At 36.5% G+C, this 20201-nt stretch overlaps 3 protein-coding genes, 1 long non-coding RNA gene and 1 pseudogene across 4 annotated transcripts; 3 read left to right on the forward strand and 2 right to left on the reverse strand.

Annotated features, from left to right (window-relative positions):
- The first annotated feature begins 912 nt into the window (after nucleotides 1-912).
- On the forward strand, nucleotides 913-1466 carry LOC147929933 (uncharacterized). The gene is made up of 3 exons (XR_015578138.1): nucleotides 913-1021; nucleotides 1134-1200; nucleotides 1329-1466. It is a non-coding gene; the product is annotated as an uncharacterized LOC147929933 (long non-coding RNA).
- An 8448-nt stretch (nucleotides 1467-9914) lies between these two features.
- On the forward strand, nucleotides 9915-11093 carry LOC104738464 (putative F-box protein At1g30930 pseudogene; annotated as a pseudogene).
- Nucleotides 11094-13453: 2360 nt separating this feature from the next.
- On the forward strand, nucleotides 13454-14384 carry LOC147929934 (uncharacterized). The gene is made up of 3 exons (XM_087480798.1): nucleotides 13454-13558; nucleotides 13630-13855; nucleotides 13945-14384. The coding sequence occupies exons 1-3, from the start codon at nucleotides 13454-13456 to the stop codon at nucleotides 14382-14384; spliced, it is 771 nt and encodes a 256-aa protein (XP_087336924.1).
- Nucleotides 14385-16650: 2266 nt separating this feature from the next.
- Nucleotides 16651-17438, reverse strand: LOC147929935 (uncharacterized). The gene is made up of 2 exons (XM_087480799.1): nucleotides 17330-17438; nucleotides 16651-17048 (listed from the first exon to the last, which is right to left on the reverse strand). The coding sequence occupies exons 1-2, from the start codon at nucleotides 17436-17438 to the stop codon at nucleotides 16651-16653; spliced, it is 507 nt and encodes a 168-aa protein (XP_087336925.1).
- A 121-nt stretch (nucleotides 17439-17559) lies between these two features.
- Nucleotides 17560-20134, reverse strand: LOC147929936 (uncharacterized). Its single transcript, XM_087480800.1, has 4 exons — nucleotides 19548-20134; nucleotides 19121-19238; nucleotides 18270-18538; nucleotides 17560-18178 (listed from the first exon to the last, which is right to left on the reverse strand). Exons 1-4 carry the CDS (start codon nucleotides 20132-20134, stop codon nucleotides 17560-17562), a joined length of 1593 nt encoding a protein of 530 aa, XP_087336926.1.
- Nucleotides 20135-20201: the final 67 nt, after the last annotated feature.

Consider the following 20201-nt stretch of genomic DNA (forward strand, 5'->3'; position numbering starts at 1 on the left):
TGTGAAATGGAAGCTTCGTGTGTACCTTTCTTTTTTTCATCTTGGTGATTCGGTTCTAGGGTTAAATACTTAGCCTTTAATAGTTCCTCTAGGTGAATGTTTCTCCTTTGACATTTTTCTGAATCTTATTCAACGGATTTAAGTCCTACTACTTTTTGCTTTTTATGCCTTCATTGTTGTGTGGATTATTATGTTTGAATTATTATTGATTTTGTTTGTATGGTATACAGAGGCTGGAGCTGGAGAAGAAAAGGTAGGCTTGTTTTTGTTGTTTTTCCTCATATTAGTACCTTAGCTAGGATTGGTATTTGTACAAGGTTCTGCTGGGTTTTAGATGAAGAGTATGAATGTTAAAAGTCTGAATCTTTCTACTTTTAATTGGGGCTGATTTGTGCAGTTTGTTATGTTTCTTCTTTAGCAATGTGTCTATTGCAGTTGACAACTCACTAAGCCCAGCTCACACCCTCATTCAAGGGAGTGACAGAACAGACGGAACCTTCTCAAGGGACTTACTACTGATGAAAATACTGCTCCGCCATGTAAATGTTTTGTACAACTCTCTACTCTTTCCATATGTGTTGTTTAACTCTGTTCTTACAAATATTTTTTGGGTGCAGAAAGTTGCTATTTTGGGGACTGTAAGTCCTTAAGTATTGTGGTGAGACTGAGTTTCTCGATAAACTGGAGATGGTGAGGATTAATGGCTGCAAGAAAGGTAACTAATTTCTCTCAATGCGGTCTGATGTTCTTCTATCAGCACTTTTTTTAGAACTCTAAAGTCATCAAGAAATGTATAGTTTTTGTCTTGTATGTTTCATTACGTCATTTTTCTTCTACAGAGATTGAGATTAATTTGATAGTTGAATTCTAATGTTTGCAGGTAACTCTTCCAATATGATAGGAAGCCAAGTAGTCACCCTCGGTGTATCAAGATCTTGGTTTCGGACTATATAACAAGTGTTCCCATCTGTTGGAGCTTGTTGAAGAATAATAAATCCTCAATTGCTGATTTTGATCCAAGGTAAAAAAGTGCTTTTATTTTTTTAAATTTAAGATATTTAGGTGAAGTTAGTTTTTTTCTGGGATCTCATTGTAGATTGTTAGGTCTGCTAATTCACATATTACTAATTCAGTGACTCTTGGTTCCAAATTCGTTTTGGTGGTCATAGTCTTCTTTAGTCATGGTTTGGTTCTAAGCGAGTAAGAATCTCTTTCCAATCTTCTCTGTTTTCTCTCTTGTGGTTATGTACCTCTTCACATCTGGAGTTTAGTTAGCTTTGTAGGAATCTGTACTCACATATGAATTCATTTGGCATTTGTTTTCACAGCTATTGATCGATAAGGGGGCCTGTTTTAGCTGCCATAAACTCCAACGAGTTTGTTCTTCTCTCTATTTCTCTGTCTGTAAGATGGCTGCAAGATAGGAAACCAAAAACACATCTGCTTTGAAGTCCCATATTGAATAGCTACAACAGGAGAGGGATGGATTTTAAAGGATGGTGATTGGAAAACAGGTTTGTAAACACTTTAAATCCATTTTCCTGTTCTTCATATCTCTTGTTTAATCCTTTGTAACATTTGCGAGTTCACCAACCTTAGGAAAGTGAGAGTTTTACCATTGCTTATGACCGATTCAATTTTATTATGCTGACACTCTTTTATTTTTCCCACTTACAGTTACTATAAGGTGATCTGCTGATGGTATGAGTGGAGAACTACTAGGACTGCTTCAGTTTCTTTATTACTTGGTTTGGTGAAGAAATGTACTTGCCTTCTTTTTCTTTATGGCTTGGTGATTCAAGCATTTGTATCTTTTGGGTATTTGATAGAATGATTTTATGTAAAATGTATGTTTTATAAATTTAATGTAATATTAATTTTATCTATGAATCAATTTGCAATTTATATTTTATGCACTATAGGTTTCAAATAATTGAAATATAGAACATAATAATATACATTACAGCAGCATTATCAAAATGAACAAAACAATATTTTACAGCACGAAATGTTTGCTATAAAAACAAACATAATAGCACGAACTAAGCGTTATTTAATTATATTAAATAGCGGAGTATTAGCGCTATAATAGGTCAATTTATCATAGCGCGTAAAAACTGCTATGGTAGGAGGGGGTCTACTATAGCTCCTCATTATACAGCGTTTTCAAATGCGCTACGAAAGCCCTTTAGTAACATTTTTCCTGTGCTAGTAATGTCTATATTTCTTGTAGTGCTTTTTTAAAGAAAAAAAATCCAAGAAATTGGAATATTTAAAACTAAAGGAAGTATATATCTTTAGCTTATAGTAAGGATTACTTTTTGATAGTACATATATTAGAGGCAGATAACAATCATAACAACTTAAGAATTTAATTTTACTAATGCGTTTGTATAAATTGGGTTAACTAGTTCATAAGGGTTCTACAAGTATCAAGTATCAAGTGGATGATCTTCTTCTGCTAATAAGTAATAAACCTACTACTTTTTTTCACTAACCATGACAAAGGAAGTGTTATGAGAGTAGCAATGTGAAGCAAAACAAAACTCGGCAATTTGAGATCAAGGGACTAGTTATTGCAACATGACTTCAAAACGTTCATCAGCCTAGGTACGGGAGTAGACAATGGCGACGAGGAAGAAGAACCGAACAAATCATTTCTGAAGGATTAATTAAAACCTGAAATCAATAAAATAAGAAGTGAAGTACCTTCATTTACGGGTTTTCTCTATATTTTGTACCTTTAGACGATGTAGTACTCAGTTTCTCACAAGGAAAATTCATTTATACATTACAATAATAGAGAAATTCTGATATATGATAGCTTCGCGGAGATTCCAAGATGAATTGTATGGATCGGTGAAATACAATAATCTAAATAAGAATCACTAACAAACGAATAGAATCTAGGCAGCATCTCTCATGACACGAAAGGTAAGTCACCAAATGGGTAATCGGCAAGTTGAGTCATTAGGTTGGGGTCGTCTCAAAAATCTTTAATCCTCTCAAAAAAAATCAGTTCCCCATATTTCCGACAAGAGTAATGTTTGAACACTTGTGTAACTCGAGGACTTTCAGGTGAGGACAACACTCAAGAATAGCGTTCAAGCCCGTATCCGAAAAACCGTTCCTGAATAGCCGTAGGTGGCGAAGACCGGGCATTGTCTCAGCGATTGGCTAAGATCAACGGCGTGATGGCACATGGTCTCGAGATCGTAAACCAAGCCATCCAAGTTTCTCAGGTCAATTTTACGCCACATCGATGGGTCTATACAGACGCGTCGCCACGATCGGCACACTTTCTGAGCGTTATGCAGTATCTCGATCGGACTGAGACGGATCAGGATAGATAACGTCAGTTCCGGCGGAAGCTCCGCCCAGTTTCTTCTATACTCTCCGTTCTTCATCGCCGGAGGCAAAGGGGAAGAAGCCATTCTAATTTCGTTATCTAATTTTACAATTAGGTCCTCACAGTATAAACATGTTTACGCAGCCAAGCCGACTGAAACATTCATTATCTTGGGCTTAGGCCCATTATTTAATCAATTAAATAAATATGAATAGAAATAATATGTCATATGTATAATATTGACTATTCATTTCATTTGTTGGTAAAATTATAATCAAAAATATTATTAAATCGGTGTTAGTAAATTATTAATATGATCTTTTGTCAAATTTTTATTTATAAATATTATTATTTTCTATACAATAAGTAATAATTATTAATTGCATGTATCATTTGTAAACTGTTTTCTTTAATTATAATCTGTAACAAAACTCATCAGATAATTAACGCACCAACTGAAAAATATATAGTAAAAAAGCGATCCCACCTCAATCGGGTCGGGTAATTGATTTCTTTAAACATTTTGACAAATTTATCCTTTTCAATTTTAGTAAACACTCTCCTTCATAAATAATTGAGTGGTAATCTTAGAAATTTTTGGCAATTTTCAATTTGTACTTCTTTTTTTTATTATATAGAGATAAGATAGGAATTACAAGAGGGGAAATATGTGGTCTAGCAATTTTCTAATTTGTTTCAGTTACTCTTTTATAGGACTATTTATAAACTACATTTTCTTTTCTTTCCTTCTATTTTTAGAAAAATAATTATTTATATATAAAAATTGATGATTGTTTTATGTCATAAGCATTCCATCAAAAGAAAGGAGAAGAAACATAAAGTAAAGCAAAAACGGGTAAAGGTGTAAATGTTGTTGGTTTCAATGAAGGTTTTTTTTTAACATATGATTAGATTTAGCTTAAATAAACCAATAGAAAATAACATTTTTTACTGAATAGGTAACTTGATGCAAAACTGAACGAACACGTTGTGCCAGATAATATGCTTTACCATTCTGTAGCGGGGAATTAAGGCTAAAGAAAAGGAACTGAACTTTTCTTTATCAACTTGAATCTTCTTTAAATACGATTTGAAAGTTGGCCACTCCAAGAGCGAAGATACCATCTTCACCAAGTCAGAGCAGTCGGTAAGAAAGACGACATCCTGATTATCCGCTCTAATCATACACAGCATCACCGAGACTAGAGCTTCGGTCTCTGCATGAAGAGACGTGAGACTGCTTCAGAGATTGGCTGCCCCAGGCCCATAGTAGAAGCCTCCCCCACTAGAGAGGTACAATACCATCCACGACTAGCATATTTTTCTGTTGCTTTCCACGATCCATCGACAAAGCAAAGATAATTCGTAACATAGCTATTAAACGCCAAACTTTTAATAGTTATATTCGCCGTGGTGTATTTTTCAGTTTAAATCAAATATTATATATTTATGTTAAATAAAATTACTTATACTTAAAGAAAAATACACACACTTATAATTATTTCAAATTCAATACCTATTTATGCAATAACAAGTACTATAAATGTTTCCAAATAAAATGATATATATATATATATTATTTTATTAAAAATAATAAATAGCAAATTAATAACAATTATATATAAAAGTATACAAAAAAATATTGTCCCGTAGTGTATTATAGGGTAAATCCTAGTTTAATGTTAAACTGTCAATCACCAAAAATTTTGCTAAATATTCACCACTATTAATAATATCACCAATTTGTTTTTTAAAAAAACCTAAGCAATTATCCCTAAATTATAAGTATAAATTAAGAGAAATTCCTTTAAATACCACTAAAAAGTTTTTTTTTCCAAAAAATACCACATTTTAGTTTTTTCCAAAATTACCACAAAAATTTATTTTCCAAAATTACCACAAACACAAAAAACTGATTTTTAAGGATGTAGAATTTTTTTTTTGGTTTGGGTTGACACATTTAGTTTTAGGGTATAGTTTTTAAGGGGTAGGGTTTAGTATTTAAAATTTAGAAATTAGTTTTTAGTATTAGAAATTTAATTCAATTATGTGGTTTTTTTGGAAAAAATTACATTTTAATGGTATTTTTGGAACAAAAAACTAAGTTGTGGTATTTTTGGAATAAAAACATATTAGTGGTATTTATGACAATTGCCTACAAATTAATCTAAAAAATCAATATTTCATAATTTATCATTTAAAATATTATTTCCTACATATATTTGTGATTACATAGTTTCCTACATATATTTGTTTTACATATCATAGTTAAATTAGTTGAATTCAACATGTCTGATATTAGTAGCATTGAAAATTAAAATGAGAATTTAATCTATAATTAAGCTTCAGATTAATGATATATATTTTTTTTTATTAAAACTGATTCAAATTATGTTTCGTCTACCTATACGACAATATAATTAATCATGTTATTTGAAACTTTTAATATGTTTATATATTCATAATATTTTTAAAAATTTATTAATTTAAAATATATCAATTATAAGAATTTATCTTCTTAAAATTTTAAAATTTACATATATAGTAAAATTAAACATTTACAATAAAAATATCGAATTAAATTGTATATAAACTTTAAAATTTGTATGCTTGTTAAGTTAGATAATCTTATAATATGACTATGAATCTTATAAAACATTTGAGCCGATGTGGGATGTTAAACACACATAATTGTTTGGATAAATAACACTCTAGCACACTTTCTCTACATTTAATATCACTATAACACACTTCTTGACCATGATACACTTTCTTATAGTAAACTAGAAATAATCTCACATAGAAAAAATTAGCTCAAGCTGGGAGCAACATATGTTTTAAGGAAAGATGCATTGTGCCAGTATCTTACTTGAACCAGCCTTTGTTTCAAACTCTTGTCAGTAAAGCCGAGGAAGAGTTTTGGTTTAATCATCCTGAAGATACACTCCAGATCAGAACATTAAACCACTCTTCTTGATGCTAAATCACGCATATATGCTCCTCTTCGTATGGACACGTTTACATTTTACTGTATGAACACAATGTTGTTTAACCGTCACCAATTTTACTATATGAACACAAATATGAGAGGAAAGTTGTTTTCAGTCGCGTCTACATATTTTTTAGACCCTAGGTGAACTGAATTTGTTGTACCGGTAGGTCTGGGCATTCAGGTTCGGGTTTTTGGGCTTAGACATATAAAACCCGTTCGAGTTTTTTTGTACTAACACATCTGGTTCAGATCGGATTCTGTCTAGTTCGGGTAAGTTTGGGTTTACCCGAATTCAAAAAAACATGACAAAAAAAAATCTAGAAATTTTAGAACATATGTATATATAAATATTAAGTTATCATATTACGATAAAAAAAAAATTAAGAAGACAAAATGCTTTACAATACATCCTTAAATGCTAAAGGTATACAGTTCAAAGAATTTCAAACCCCCTTACATGCATTTTTACATTTAATTCGTGTTAGAGACTTTTTTCCTTCCGCGCCAGATTATTCTCAATTCCATATCACACCTAATTATATCAACTTCAAAGCACTATAAATAACCCCTCATTAGCTAAATGAGTGCAACAAAAAAAGTTACCACCAACAAATAAACTTTATTGAAATTGATGGAAACTGCTTTATATTTTCTTTATTTCTTCTCTTCCTTTTGATGTTTATTTTTATTGCAAGTTAGTCACTCTCTTTAAGATATGAGTCCTTCTCATCACTAACCATTGATTTGTATTCTTTTTTGAATAAAATGTAAAATTTATTCGAAAAATACTGTTTTACATCAAGTGAAGCATAAATTTGAAAGAGTTTTTTGAAATACTATAGCTGTAATTTACAACATGTATGATTGAGTAGTCCCTCCTCAACGTGAGGCTAACCATCGCTCCATATATCTATTGGAGTTTCCTGATGCTTGGATTGTAAGCAACCTGTTTTGGACTTGGGGATCTAGACGTTTGATGAGCAGAGTGGATCGTACCGGTTCCTCCCCGTGTTGGCGATTGTTCCGCTCTGTCCAAATAGCGTGAAACGAAGCCTCGAATGCTTAACGGAGGAAAAACAGGGTGATACTCCCCAAAGAGGTGTCCACAAGGAGAGACATGTTGGTGTCCCAGTTTGTAGTGAAGTGATGTACGAGCAGCTTGGAGGTGAGTCATGTCCAAACTTCTGACGAGTAAGGACAAGTGAAGAACAGATGATTGCGGGATTCTTGTGAGGCACATCATATGGAACAAGAGGTATCTATCCGTGTGTTCCAGAGCTGCATGCGGTCCCCCGTGGTAAGGTGGTTCAGCGTGGTTACCCTGACCAGAAATGAGAACTTAGGGGTGGCCTGAGAAAACCACACACCCGCAGCCCACGACTTCCTCTGACCGATGTTCCTAGTATGCTCCCATGTGTCTTTGGTGCTAAAATTGGCCTTGAATGTATCACCTTTCCCTCTCCAGGGGACAGCGTCCTCTGCGTCTACACGACCTCTGTTACGAATGGTTGCTAAAGCAGTCTCCATCAGATTCAAGTATTCCACGCGATAGTGTCAATGTCTATGAGAGCAACAATATATTTGTATTCAATGTGTATGTTTTCATCCTTTTGTATACTGTTTTGCTTATCATATCAATAAAATTTAAGTTTTCAGTTTCTACTTATGCCGGCCGCTTCCTCAACCACGGTCCCTTCTCATAATGCCTTAATTTAATGACGGCTACTAACCACTGTCGGTATTCGCATTATATGCTAATTGTTTCGTTGATATATTCATTTTTCCAAATACTGTTTGTTGATAACTCCCTTCATCTCTATCTCTCTCAGTTTCAGGGGAACTTTGCGTAAGTTTTATTTTCTATATTTCACTTGGTTTATCATTTTTTAATATATTTTAAGACCATTACAATAATTTCAAAGTGTGATTATTGATATAATTAAAATTAATAAAAAGTTAAAATATTATGTATATGTAAACTTATAAATGTTAAAGATGTCATAAAACGGTTTTATATTGCAAAACAAATTATAAGGTTATTAGTCCCAAGCTTGAGGACAGGTTAAATTTTCATCTTATTGTTTTGTTAACACCATCAATTTTAGAATATTAGACATATCTAATTAAGTTGATTTATTAAGATTATGTAAAAACAAATTGTATCATGGGTGAAATTCTAGAATTAATAATCAAAATAAATTTTTACAATCTTAAACACTAAATAAAACAAACAATATTAACCAAAAAAACAAATATAACTCTAAAAAAACAAATGTAACTTAAAATTTAAAATTTTTGGTTATAAAAAATGATTCCACGGTGTACCGCGGGTTAAAATCTAGTAATTGCTGAATTTGCAAACCTTGTTTTGCCATCAAAATGTTTTTCGATCAACACAAAAATAAAAGTAAAAAGTATATAAAAAATTGGATGGTTAAAAGCCCATGCATCTTGGGCCTTAGGTTGAAGTGAACCACCCGGCCCCTTCTATAGATATGCCGATGTGGGTCTTAGGTTAATGTTTAAACATCATCTAATTAGGACAAACTGTTTTAAGGGTCTGACTGGTTCAAACGCTGCGGTTGCGATTGCGGGAGATTGCAGAAGTGGGCGATTGCGGTTTTAAGCGTTATTAAGCGTTTTGAGACTGGTTTAGCGGTTTAAAATTGGTGCATTTGCGGGAGGTTTACGACTGGTTGACCAGCGGGTGCAATAGCGGTTGGAACATAATAAATGTGATATCTAATATATAAATATTTAAAAACACCAAAATTTTTATTAAACTTGATTTATAATTAAAATTTATTAAAATAATAATTATTCTTAAAAAAAAAAAATATTGAAATACTTATTCCTTTATGCATTTGGCTTTTCACCAAAAATTTAATCAAGTAATTTGATAAATGACAAAACATATGCTTTAGATCCTAAATCTTTTCTCTTTTTTCTTAGATCGTGGGTCAGTAGTTGCATCGGTAGGAATGGTCAAGTTAGAGTTGAGAAGAGTCACTGGTGATTTGTTTTAATATTTTTCACAAATAATCTTATTTTCTTAAATTTCTGATGAAATATTATATTTATTTAGATTTTTTTAAACTTATGTGCGATGTGCCATTAAATTTAAATCAAGTTTTCCAGGTTATTGTTAATTGGAATATTATTTTCTTCTAATTGTTTATTTTATAATTTCTGCAATCGTATCCGTACTTCATTTTCTCTCATCATTAATGAGTAAATTGGTTAGATAGAAAATATAACAAAAAAAATTTCATTATCATTCATTTCTTTTAAGTTTTTTTACAAAAAAAAAAAAAATTCCAACCGCAATCGCTCGCAACCGCAAACGCTTGCGGAAAAAAACTTTTGGAATACAGTGGTTTGGAACGGTTGGGAACGATTAGGAGCGGTTTTTGTGATTGGTTCCAATCGTTAGCAACCGCTACTACCCGCAAACGCAGCGTTTGTGGGAGGTAGCGGAAGAACCAGTCAACACCTAAATAATCCTAAAAAATACATATCTATAGAGGGAGTCTGTGCGACTTGTATTGTCAAAATATGTTTCTGCGTCCGATCATGGTTAGGAGAAAAACTTTTGATTCCATTCCAGATGATCTCATTATAGAGATATTCTCGAGATTGTCTACAAAATCAATCGGTAGGTGTCGTTGCGTGTCGAAGCTATGGGCGTTCAGACTTTACCGTCATGATTTCACCGAGTTGTTTCTAACCAAGTCCTCGGCTCGTCCAAGTCTCTTATTTGCGGTCCCCCAACACCGTGAGTGGAGCTTTTACTCAACGCCTCAGCCTCAGAAACCATATGAGAAGTCTTCTGTTGTAGTAGCCGCCACTGATTTTCATACCAAATTCTCGAAAGGCACAAGCGATTGCGATTGTAGCTTTGCCTCTGGATTGATCTATTTTCGTAATATGTTCATCCCAAGGGAAGATTTAGATGACAAGCGTGTGATATGTAACCCTCTCACAGGACAGTATGTTATCTTACCTGAGGTTAGCAGAGGCTTTTCGTATAGCTATTTAGGGTTTGATCCTCTTTACAAGGAATTTAAGGTATTGGTCATTAGTGATTATATCTTAACACTGGGAACTGGGGAACTGAGGTGGAGGACGATCCAGTGAACTTTTCAACATCTGCCTTGTAGGGAAAATATTTGCATCAATGGGGTTTTGTATTACTCAGCTCGACATGCATCTAATGGGGAGGTGATAGTTTGCTTTGATGTTAGGTATGAGAAATTCAAGTACATAGGCATAGAATGCCGTTTTGATGGATTGATAAATTATAAGGGGAAATTAGGTGGGATTAACATTAAGTTGCGGTATGCTTCTAATGGTGGATTTCTTGTTGAGTTGAGTATGTGGGTTCTAGAGGATGTTGATAAACAGGAATGGTCGAAATATGCCTACACTTTGTGGGATGAGAGTCATGTTGCTATACATAAAGGGGATCTTTCTGTTTCTGGGATGACTGCTACCGATGACATTGTTTTGTCAATGAAATATGCATCTAATCCATTTTATGTCTTCTACTTTAATCCGGAAAGGAACACTCTCCAAAGTGTTGAAATCCAAGGTGCTCGGGCCAATCATAATTCCACAGTTTACGCCTTTGTAGACTATGTAGAAGATCTTAGTGTCCAAAATTTCGTCCCCAAGAGGCCAAAACCACGACGACATCAGTGTACATCTGGCGACCTCTCCAAGTCTTCTCAATCTGTGAAGAACAAGGAGTAGGACATGTACGGATTATCAGCTAACCTTCTCTATCGTTATGTTGGCTTAGCTATATATATTTTTGTTTTATTTAGTTCTTTTTTGTTTTTTTTTTCGTCTTGTTTAGCACTATCATTCCAGTGGCTTAGCTAAAATTGTCACATATGGACATAAAGTTCAAAACGCCTAATCAAGAGTCTGATTATTCATCATTTGTTATGATTTACAATATATTTTGGAAATTTTGCACCCACACCCACTTTCTCCACAACTATTTACAACTAAATCTACTTTCTACTACTCATATACTTTTCTCAAATTTAATTACATATTACCCCTCACTCCTTCTAACCCATTCTATTCTCTCTCTCTCTCCTCTTTCTCTCTCTCCACATCAGATTTTATTTTTCATAATTTAGTAATTAACAAAAAAAATCCAAAAACAAAATAAGAAAACAGTCACAATTTATTTTTAAAAAAATCAGATATCTTATTTACCGTAAAAACAATTATTACTTTTTCGTTCCCAAAATATATCAAAACAAATAATATTTATGCTATAAAATCCTAATTACTCTACCGCACCTTTCATGATCTTAGTTAAAAGAGTCCTAAAATCACTCTTAATTAAACAACTCATGAATTTAAATTTTACGTGTTCCACCATATATTTTCATAAAAATATTTTAAATTTATTAGTTACAAATTATTTATTTTCCAAACTTATTAATTACTGTAAAAAAAGCTATTCGTCAAAAACTATTAGAGCTCCGATAAAAATAAAATCACGTTAATTGTTATGTTTCTTTTCCAAAAAAAAGACATGTACAATGCTAAAAAAAAAGAAATAAAGGTAAAAGAAAGAGCACGTTCTTTCTGTTCTACAAAACAAAATATTACACATTTAAGAAAAATTAAAGTAAAAAAAAAAACCAAAAAAAACAAAAGTAACTGTCACTTAACGTCGCATAATTTAACATAATATATTAACGAGAAATTAACAACATATGTTAAGCTATCTGAAAATAATAAACAAGTTACTAATTTTTGTAATTAAAAATTTTAAATTTAACTCCTACACGATGATAAAAAAACTTCTTCTTATGATCTTTTTGCTAACTCCCCCACTATCTATTTATTTCTCCCCACAATAACAATACTATACTTGCAGAATATTAATGAACAAAACACCAATGGTATCCATGCTACCATGTACACATGGTTATCATTTGTATCGATCAAACTAAACTAAATGATATCTCACAATAACAATACTATACCTACAGAATATAAATGAACAAAACACCAATGATATCTACGCTACCATGTACACATGGTTATCATTTGTAGCGATCAAACTAAACTAAATGATATCATAGCAGAAGAAAGCATGTACTCATGTCCAACAAACATATGTCAACAAATTAGGGTTAATGAACATGTGGTAAAAGTTAAGTGGATAGGCTTGGATGGAAATCATGAATCTTAATGTATGAATATACTTTGTTATTGCCGCACATTCCGAACTGGTGGTGGAAAAGAGACTAACTTTGGAAAAAATTACTTTGTTTTGAATGAATCCATGGAGACCTATCCATAATTTATTTATCCACTAAACTTTGTTTATTTTTCTTTTCAAGTTAAGGTCCGTAACTAATCATCATAAGCTTTTTTTTATGTTCTTTGAGTTTTGGGTAACACATGAACCTTGCAAAGAGATCATAACATAATATAATACTGCAATTGATTAACAACTTATCATTGAACAAATGTTCAATGACAAATGGATATTGTATAATCTAAAAATTCATAAAAAAATATAGCAATATGTATCTTAAAATGTAGAAAATATAATCATAACATATTATATATAAATAAATAGATGATTTGTGATAACCATTCAAAGTGTTAACAACAATAATAAAAAAAAAAGAATGAGAGAAAGAGGAGAGGAGCAGTTTTGCCATAAAAAATTACACCTAAGCCAAAAAAACTTGAAAAAGTATAGGAATAGTAGTAAGTAGGTGAAAGTGAAAGAAGATGGAGGTAAAGTAGGTGTGGGTGCAAATCTCCCATATATTTTCCCGTTTTCTTGATTAATCGTGGTTTACCTGATCATGGACAAATAAGAAAACTGATCCTTAATTAAAATAAGGAACAAAAGACAAGATTCATGGAGTTTTGAAATAGGACAAGCTTTTGATTATACCTTACAATGGGAGCATAGTTTTACACCATAGAAGGTGATATCGGCATATTTTCTATAAGGATATTTCTGATCCACACACAATGGCTTTGGTAAAAGGTGCCATTAGTTATCTTTCTTCGAGGACACAGCCAAATTAAAACAAAAAACAAAACTTAGTTTCAGAAAATACACAATGGCTTTGGATAAAGGTGTCTTGCAAATTAAAGAATATTATGATGGCTATGTAGCTGAGGACGAAACTTCAGAACCATTAGTGTCAATATTTTCACTTCCTAATGTACCAAATTTATTAGTGTCAATATTAGTAAAGCAAATGAAATCCATTTTCTTTTGTCTTTGCAAGTGTAGAATGTGCCATACAATGGTAACCGTGGAGTCATTGATATGGGCATTGGTTGTCGAAGTACTTTGGTGGAGGCTTGGAGTAGTCGTCGAAGACAGCACTACCGTTCTATGATTCTAGTTCAAATAGAGGAGGCTCTAAGGCTGCAATGGCAGAATGTTGGAAGGGAAAGAATGATGTGTTCAGACCGCGGTTCTCAACAAAAGATACTTGGAATCACATTAGAACCACGTCTAGTACGGTAACATGGCATAGGGTGTGTGGTTTACTTATGCTACACCCAAGTTTTCTTTTTGAGTCTGGTTGGTGGTTCATGATAGGCTTCCCAAAGGCACTCGAATGGCTTAATGGAATAGAGCTATCTCGGGTACTTGCGGGTTTTGCCGCACACATCTGGAAACACGAGATCATTTGTTCTTCACCTGTAGTTTTGTCTCAGAAGTCAGAAATGTGTGTGGATCTCGCTCAAGGCATATTCAAAATAGACTACACCATTGATTGGTCTTCTCTCATCTACGTGGAGTCGCAGGCACACAAGGATCGTGTGCATGGTTTTCTTCAATGGTACGTTTTCCAAACAGTAATCTACATGATATGGCGGGAGCGCAATGGTCGGGGGCATGGTGAAGCTCCGAACACGGCAGCAAAGCTCATTGGATGGATTGATAGACATGTCCGTGATCAGCTTTTGGCAATTCAGCGTTTGGGGTATCGAAGATACGATGCAAGCTTCCAACAGTGGTTGCAATCTCGTATTTAGTTCCTTAGCTCTTTAGTCAAACTTTTCTAGTTTTCATTTCTCAGCCTTCTTTTCAAAATTAAGTTGCACTCTATAATTTAACATTAGATTCAAAAAAAAGAAAAATGTAATTTTGCAGAGAGATCAAACAAGTTGAGAGATCTCATCAAAAGAACCCTTACGCAACCATTTGTCACAATAAGTTACTAAACCATATCTTCCCCTCTTCTCTGGTTACAAGCTTTAAACTCATTCTTTTATCTGAATCTCTCTATGCAATAATGTGCTTTGATAGTATTATACCATGCTGCTGCTGCTAATTCAGATATGTGACTCTTTTATATATAGGTCAACTATACTGATATGAATTTGTGGAGGTGACACACATGTTGAACTCTCTCGTAGTCTTCCTCTAAAGTTACACAATACACTAATTCACTTTCATGGTAGGTGTTCACTTTCTTTCTCTTACAATTTCCTTTGTTTCAGCTAATTTGTAAACATAAGTCCAAATAAGATGATGATATGGACGCGGACGTACAAATCAAGAAGAATGGAGAGTTTCTATTTATCTCTCAACTTTTTTTTGGTGAATCAGAGAGGCCTAGGCCTCCCATACTTTATTAGAAATAAAAGAATTACAAACCAACATGTCGGGGAGACGAAACTCCTCGTACATCATCGTTTAAAACAGAAAGAAAAGAACTAGGACAAGAATCAAACAGCTCCAAACCAAGAGGTCTGAAGAATGCATAGTTGTTCAATCCATCTGCAAGATGATTCGCCTCCCTATACACATGGGAAATTCGGACTAGTCAGTCCTTCAAAATGAAGTCGTAGCACAACCGTACTAGGGGTGACAAAGGATGTGTATCAGCAATGCCTTTGTCAAAGAAACCAAAAACAACCGCTGAGTCCACTTCGATCTCTAACAAAGTAAATCTCCGTGCCCAAGCAAAGTAAAGCCTATAATAGACCCCCCATAATTCAGTCAAAGTCGCCGAGCAGTGCCCAATATTAATGGAGAACCCAAAGATCCATCTCCCCTCCTTATCTCGAAGCACCCCGCCCGCTGTAGCAGGTCCCGGGTTTCCATGGGAAGCACCATCAGTATTAAATTTGACAAAACCCTCCTGTGGAGGCTTCCACGCAATCTGTTGCACCACCCGTGACCCAACCCATGCCCAATGCGCACAATAGAGTGTGCTGAGCAGACCTCTTTCGCCTTGTCTTTGATGAACTGCACCCTATCTCGGCATTTACCAGACTCATCAAAGATATTAATACACCACCATTTCCATGCCCACCACACAGCCATACCAAACACTGTAGCCCATGGACTTCCTCCTATTACCATTTGTATGCCCAGATTCTCAAATATCCACTCAAAGAGAGATTGTTGAAAAAACACCCCTCTCCTACTCGGTACAATCAAACGATTCCAGACACCTGCCATGGCTTTACAGTCACGCAAAACATGGAGAATTGATTCCTCACCGCCCTTGCAAACCTGACAGATTCCCGAGTCACTAAGATGACTTCTACAACGTTCTACATTTTTCATGATCGCTCCATGTTCAACCAGCCACAAGAAAACCCTCACTCTTTCTGGTACCACCGCCTTCCAAATCCTCTGAAACCAAGATGTCATGTCCGGTTGAGGAATAGAATCTTTGGTGAGAGAGTGATAAGCAGATTTCATAGAAAAACTGCCATCTGAGGTTGTACCCCATGAAACTCAATCTTTCGCACTTGTAAACGTATCCACCCTAACAGCTGCAAGACACAGCTGAGATTGTTGTGGAAGCCATGACGCAAGCCTCGTCTAGTCCCAACCTACCCCATCAATCCATAAATCCCGCACACTCAGCTCCAGCTCCATTTCCGGGACATTCCGAGTAACCTCGTCAATAAGAGGACCTGACCCCAACCAATGATCCTTCCAAAACTTGATAGAGAGTCCATCACCCAGAACCTAACGCAGACCAGGAAAAATCACCTCTCGAAACCCCAAGGCTATACTTCGCCAAGTCGAAGACCAACTGCTTTTCACTGCTAACCAATCCGACGAGTGACAATCCCCCACCTTATACTTGCTCCGCACCACGGCACCCGACATACTTTTAACATTCTGTAGGATCCGCCAATCAAGTTTCGATATCATAGCCTTGTTCATTGTTTCTGGAGAACGAAACCCCAACCCTCCATTACTCTTTGGGGAACAGATTTTTTTCCAAGACACGAGGTGTTGTTTCCTCTTCTCCGAACACCCTCCCCACACGAAAGTTCAAGAAATTTTGTCCAAAGCATTAAGGGTCGATTTAGGTAACATGATGGTACTCATCGTGTGGACCGGAATAGATGTTAAGATGGTTTTAGTCAAAGTAATCCACCCTGCTAGACTCAAGACACGGCCCTTCCAACCAGACAACTGTGAAGACACCCTCTCTACCACTCCCGTAAAGGTGGTCTTGTTAATCCGTTTATTCAAAACCGGCATGCCCAAGTATTTGCCAAGATCTCTCGTCGCCATAATCCCATTCTCCTGGCTGATACGTATCCGTAAGTCCCTGTTCACATTTTCTGAGAAGTAAACTTTCAACTTCTCCAGACTCACCTTTTGCCCTGAGGCGATACAAAACTTCTCCAAAACTCCTTGCACTACCCTGATCTGTGCGACTGATGCTTCGGCAAACAAAATAATATCATCAGCGAAGCAAACATGAGAAAGCTTTGGTCACCCCGAGAAAGTGATATTGACTTCCAAGCTTTAGACTCAATAGCCTGCTCAATCTGGTGACATAACCTTTCCAAGCAGAGGACAAAAATATAAGGGGATAGGGGGTCACCCTGCCTAAGTCCCCTCTCTGGCCTAAAGGTCTCTGTTTTTTCACCATTCCATAAGATATGCATTTAAGGGCCTGAAACACATGTCATTATCCACTTGATCCAATTCTCTGTTAGACCTGCTGCATACAAAGTATCTTGCAAGAAGTCCCATCGGATTCGATCATAGGCTTTTTCCAGATAAAGTTTAAGAAGCATCCACCCTTTCACTCCTTTTTTACGTCTCATCGAATGAACCGCCTATTCCACCACTACTATGTTGTCCATGCTAAGCCTCCCTAGGATGAAGCTCGACTGTGCTGGACCGATCAACAATGGCATGAGGTGTTTCAATCGCATAACCATAGTCTTAGTAACTGTCTTGAAAAAGAACAACCAAGGCATCATTCATTCCCTCCGGTAACTCCCCCTTTGCGAAGAAATCTAACACAATATGACCCACTAAGCTACCAACCACATCCCAACAATCCTGATAAAACACCGGTTGAAACCCATCTGGCCCATGTGCCTTATACTTGCCCATACTACGTATAGCTTTCTCCACTTTCAAATCCGTGAACGGTTTCTCCAATAGAGTCACATCTGCTTCGGATAAAGGAGTAAAACCCTCATGTGGTAACTTATCTACCACCTGGTCAACATCCTCCATCGAATAAAGTCTTTTATAATACCTGACAGCTAACTCCTCCAGCTCCTTGGAATCCGTAACCCAAACTCCACCATCCGATTTTAACATATCTATATGGTTCCGTCTTCTCCTGATGATTGTGGATGTGTGGAAAAACTTAGTATTACTATCCCCCAAAGCAATCAGCTTCTCACGAGACTTTTGAAACCAAATCATCTCCTCTTGTTCCAAGATCACATCAAGCTCATTACACAACTCTTCTTCTCTTAGTAATAAAGCATTTGTCTGCTGCGAATCCAGTTGAACCTGCACCCGTAACAAAGTTCCTTGCTTCCTTACCCTGTTTCCAGGTGAACTTAGCTCCCGTAAATCTCATATCAATTAAAGATAGATCATTGATCCACTCCCCGAAGGCCATAGAATCTGGATACAAGCATCCGTTTCCTCCTGTACGCTCATCCAACCGTACAATAGTATTAAAATCTCCACCAATCACCAGTGGTTCCGTGATATCTTGCAACAGACCTCGGAGTTCCTCCCACAACCCACTACGACGGTTCACCGCAGGAGCTGCGTAAACCACCACCAAGTGCATCTGCTCACCATCCCTTAGCACCGTTGCGTAGATGTATTGCTCCGCAACCTTAACCACTTCAATCTCCCCAATGTCTGACCTCCAGAGAAGCCAAATTCCACCACTCTAGCCCACAGCATCAACTCTAGTTGGCCCATCAAAACCTAGTCCCTGACAGATATGTCTAGCTCGATTCCCACTCGAATGAGTCTCAAACAACGCAAGGATCTCCAACGGAAACCTCTTCAAAACATAACAGATAGAACGGCGAAAGTTGGGTTTGTTGACCCCCGGCAATTCCATAACAAGATATTCATCATTACTTGACAGTAGACAAAACGAACTACCGAGGCCAGCCGTTATGCTTGATACTCACTCGCCGTCTCCTCCGATGACTTTGCTGGAGGCGCAATCTCCATAGTCTCTCGAGATCCTCCCGAATCAGGAGCATCGGGCACATGCTTTGCAGTCGACCGTGAGGAGAAATCTTCCGAGATACTATCCCCAAATGAGTCGATCCCATCAAAGCATCCCCCAGTTCGTCCCACCCATCGATCTCGATTTGCAGTCGCTTCCCCGACTCTGAGAGTCCCACTTCCCCCCCCCCCCCCCCCAGAACAGGACCAAAATAGAGACTGAAAGGATTACTCTCCATCGGATCACAATCATCCCCTAACCTTACAAATTTGTTGGCAGTGGGAATATTACCCGTATCTTGAGAATGCACAATATCTTGTAAGACAATACCCGTACTACCCTTGGATCCCCCAGCAACGAAAGTAACCAGTCATGGCAGTGGAGAGGAGCGACCACCGGAATGCCGGACCTGCACCAAACCATCACTATCCTGGGTATCCCTCACTACCGACTGACTCACTGACCGCACTCCCTCCAGCACAGGCTTCTCAACTACCCTCCTAGGACAATGATGAACCACATGCCCAAATAACCCATAAAGGGAACAGATGTTCGTAAGGCCCTCATAAGAGACAAAATATCGACCACCATTAATCAGGATTGTTCCTTTCAAAGGCTTCTTCAAATTGACTTCCACACAAATACGAGCAAACCGCCCTCACTCACAGTTCATCGTTGTCATATCCACTTTGATAGGTTTGCCTATACCTCGAGCTACCTTGAAAAGAATAGCCCTGTGATAGAAGTTGATAGGAAGGTTGCTACACGGATCCACATTGGAGTGGTCACAGTCTCATCCAGCAAAGGGTCAAAATCCGGTGTCCATACTTGTACCATCAAGTAGCTACTAAAAACCCTCCATGGACCACCCGTTAAAGCCGCTATATACTCCTCCTTGAGTTTGAAACGGACCATAAAAAACTGTCTTGGTAAATCCAAGACATACATGGCACCTTTCGGTTTCCACATCTCCCGTAGCCGCTTAGAGACCGCTAAGATCGCTACATTTCTCCCCACCACCTTAACAATCATGCACTGTTTCCACAACCTGTTCATCGCGTCAAGCCCCTCCGGCGCAATGGTTACAACTTGTTCTCCATCCTCCCCCGCAGGAAACTCCAGTTGAACTCTCTCATCCACAAATGCATCATCCACTACCATCGACGGATCTAGTCGACCACCAGGATTACTCCCCACAACTTTCTGCACCCACGAACGCTGGTTATCCGGGGGATCCCCCGGAGCCCGTTCCCTTGCCCTCACATCAATCATCGTCGCATTCGTCGCCACTTCGCCCGTCGCCATTTCTATTTATCTCTCAACTAAGATCTGGATTTTAATCCCAAAATGAGTAGTTAATCTGGATTCCATC

The sequence above is a fragment of the Camelina sativa genome, chromosome 13 (assembly GCF_030686135.1).
Source record: "Camelina sativa cultivar CO46 ecotype springtype chromosome 13, ASM3068613v1".
Lineage (NCBI taxonomy): Eukaryota > Viridiplantae > Streptophyta > Magnoliopsida > Brassicales > Brassicaceae > Camelina > Camelina sativa.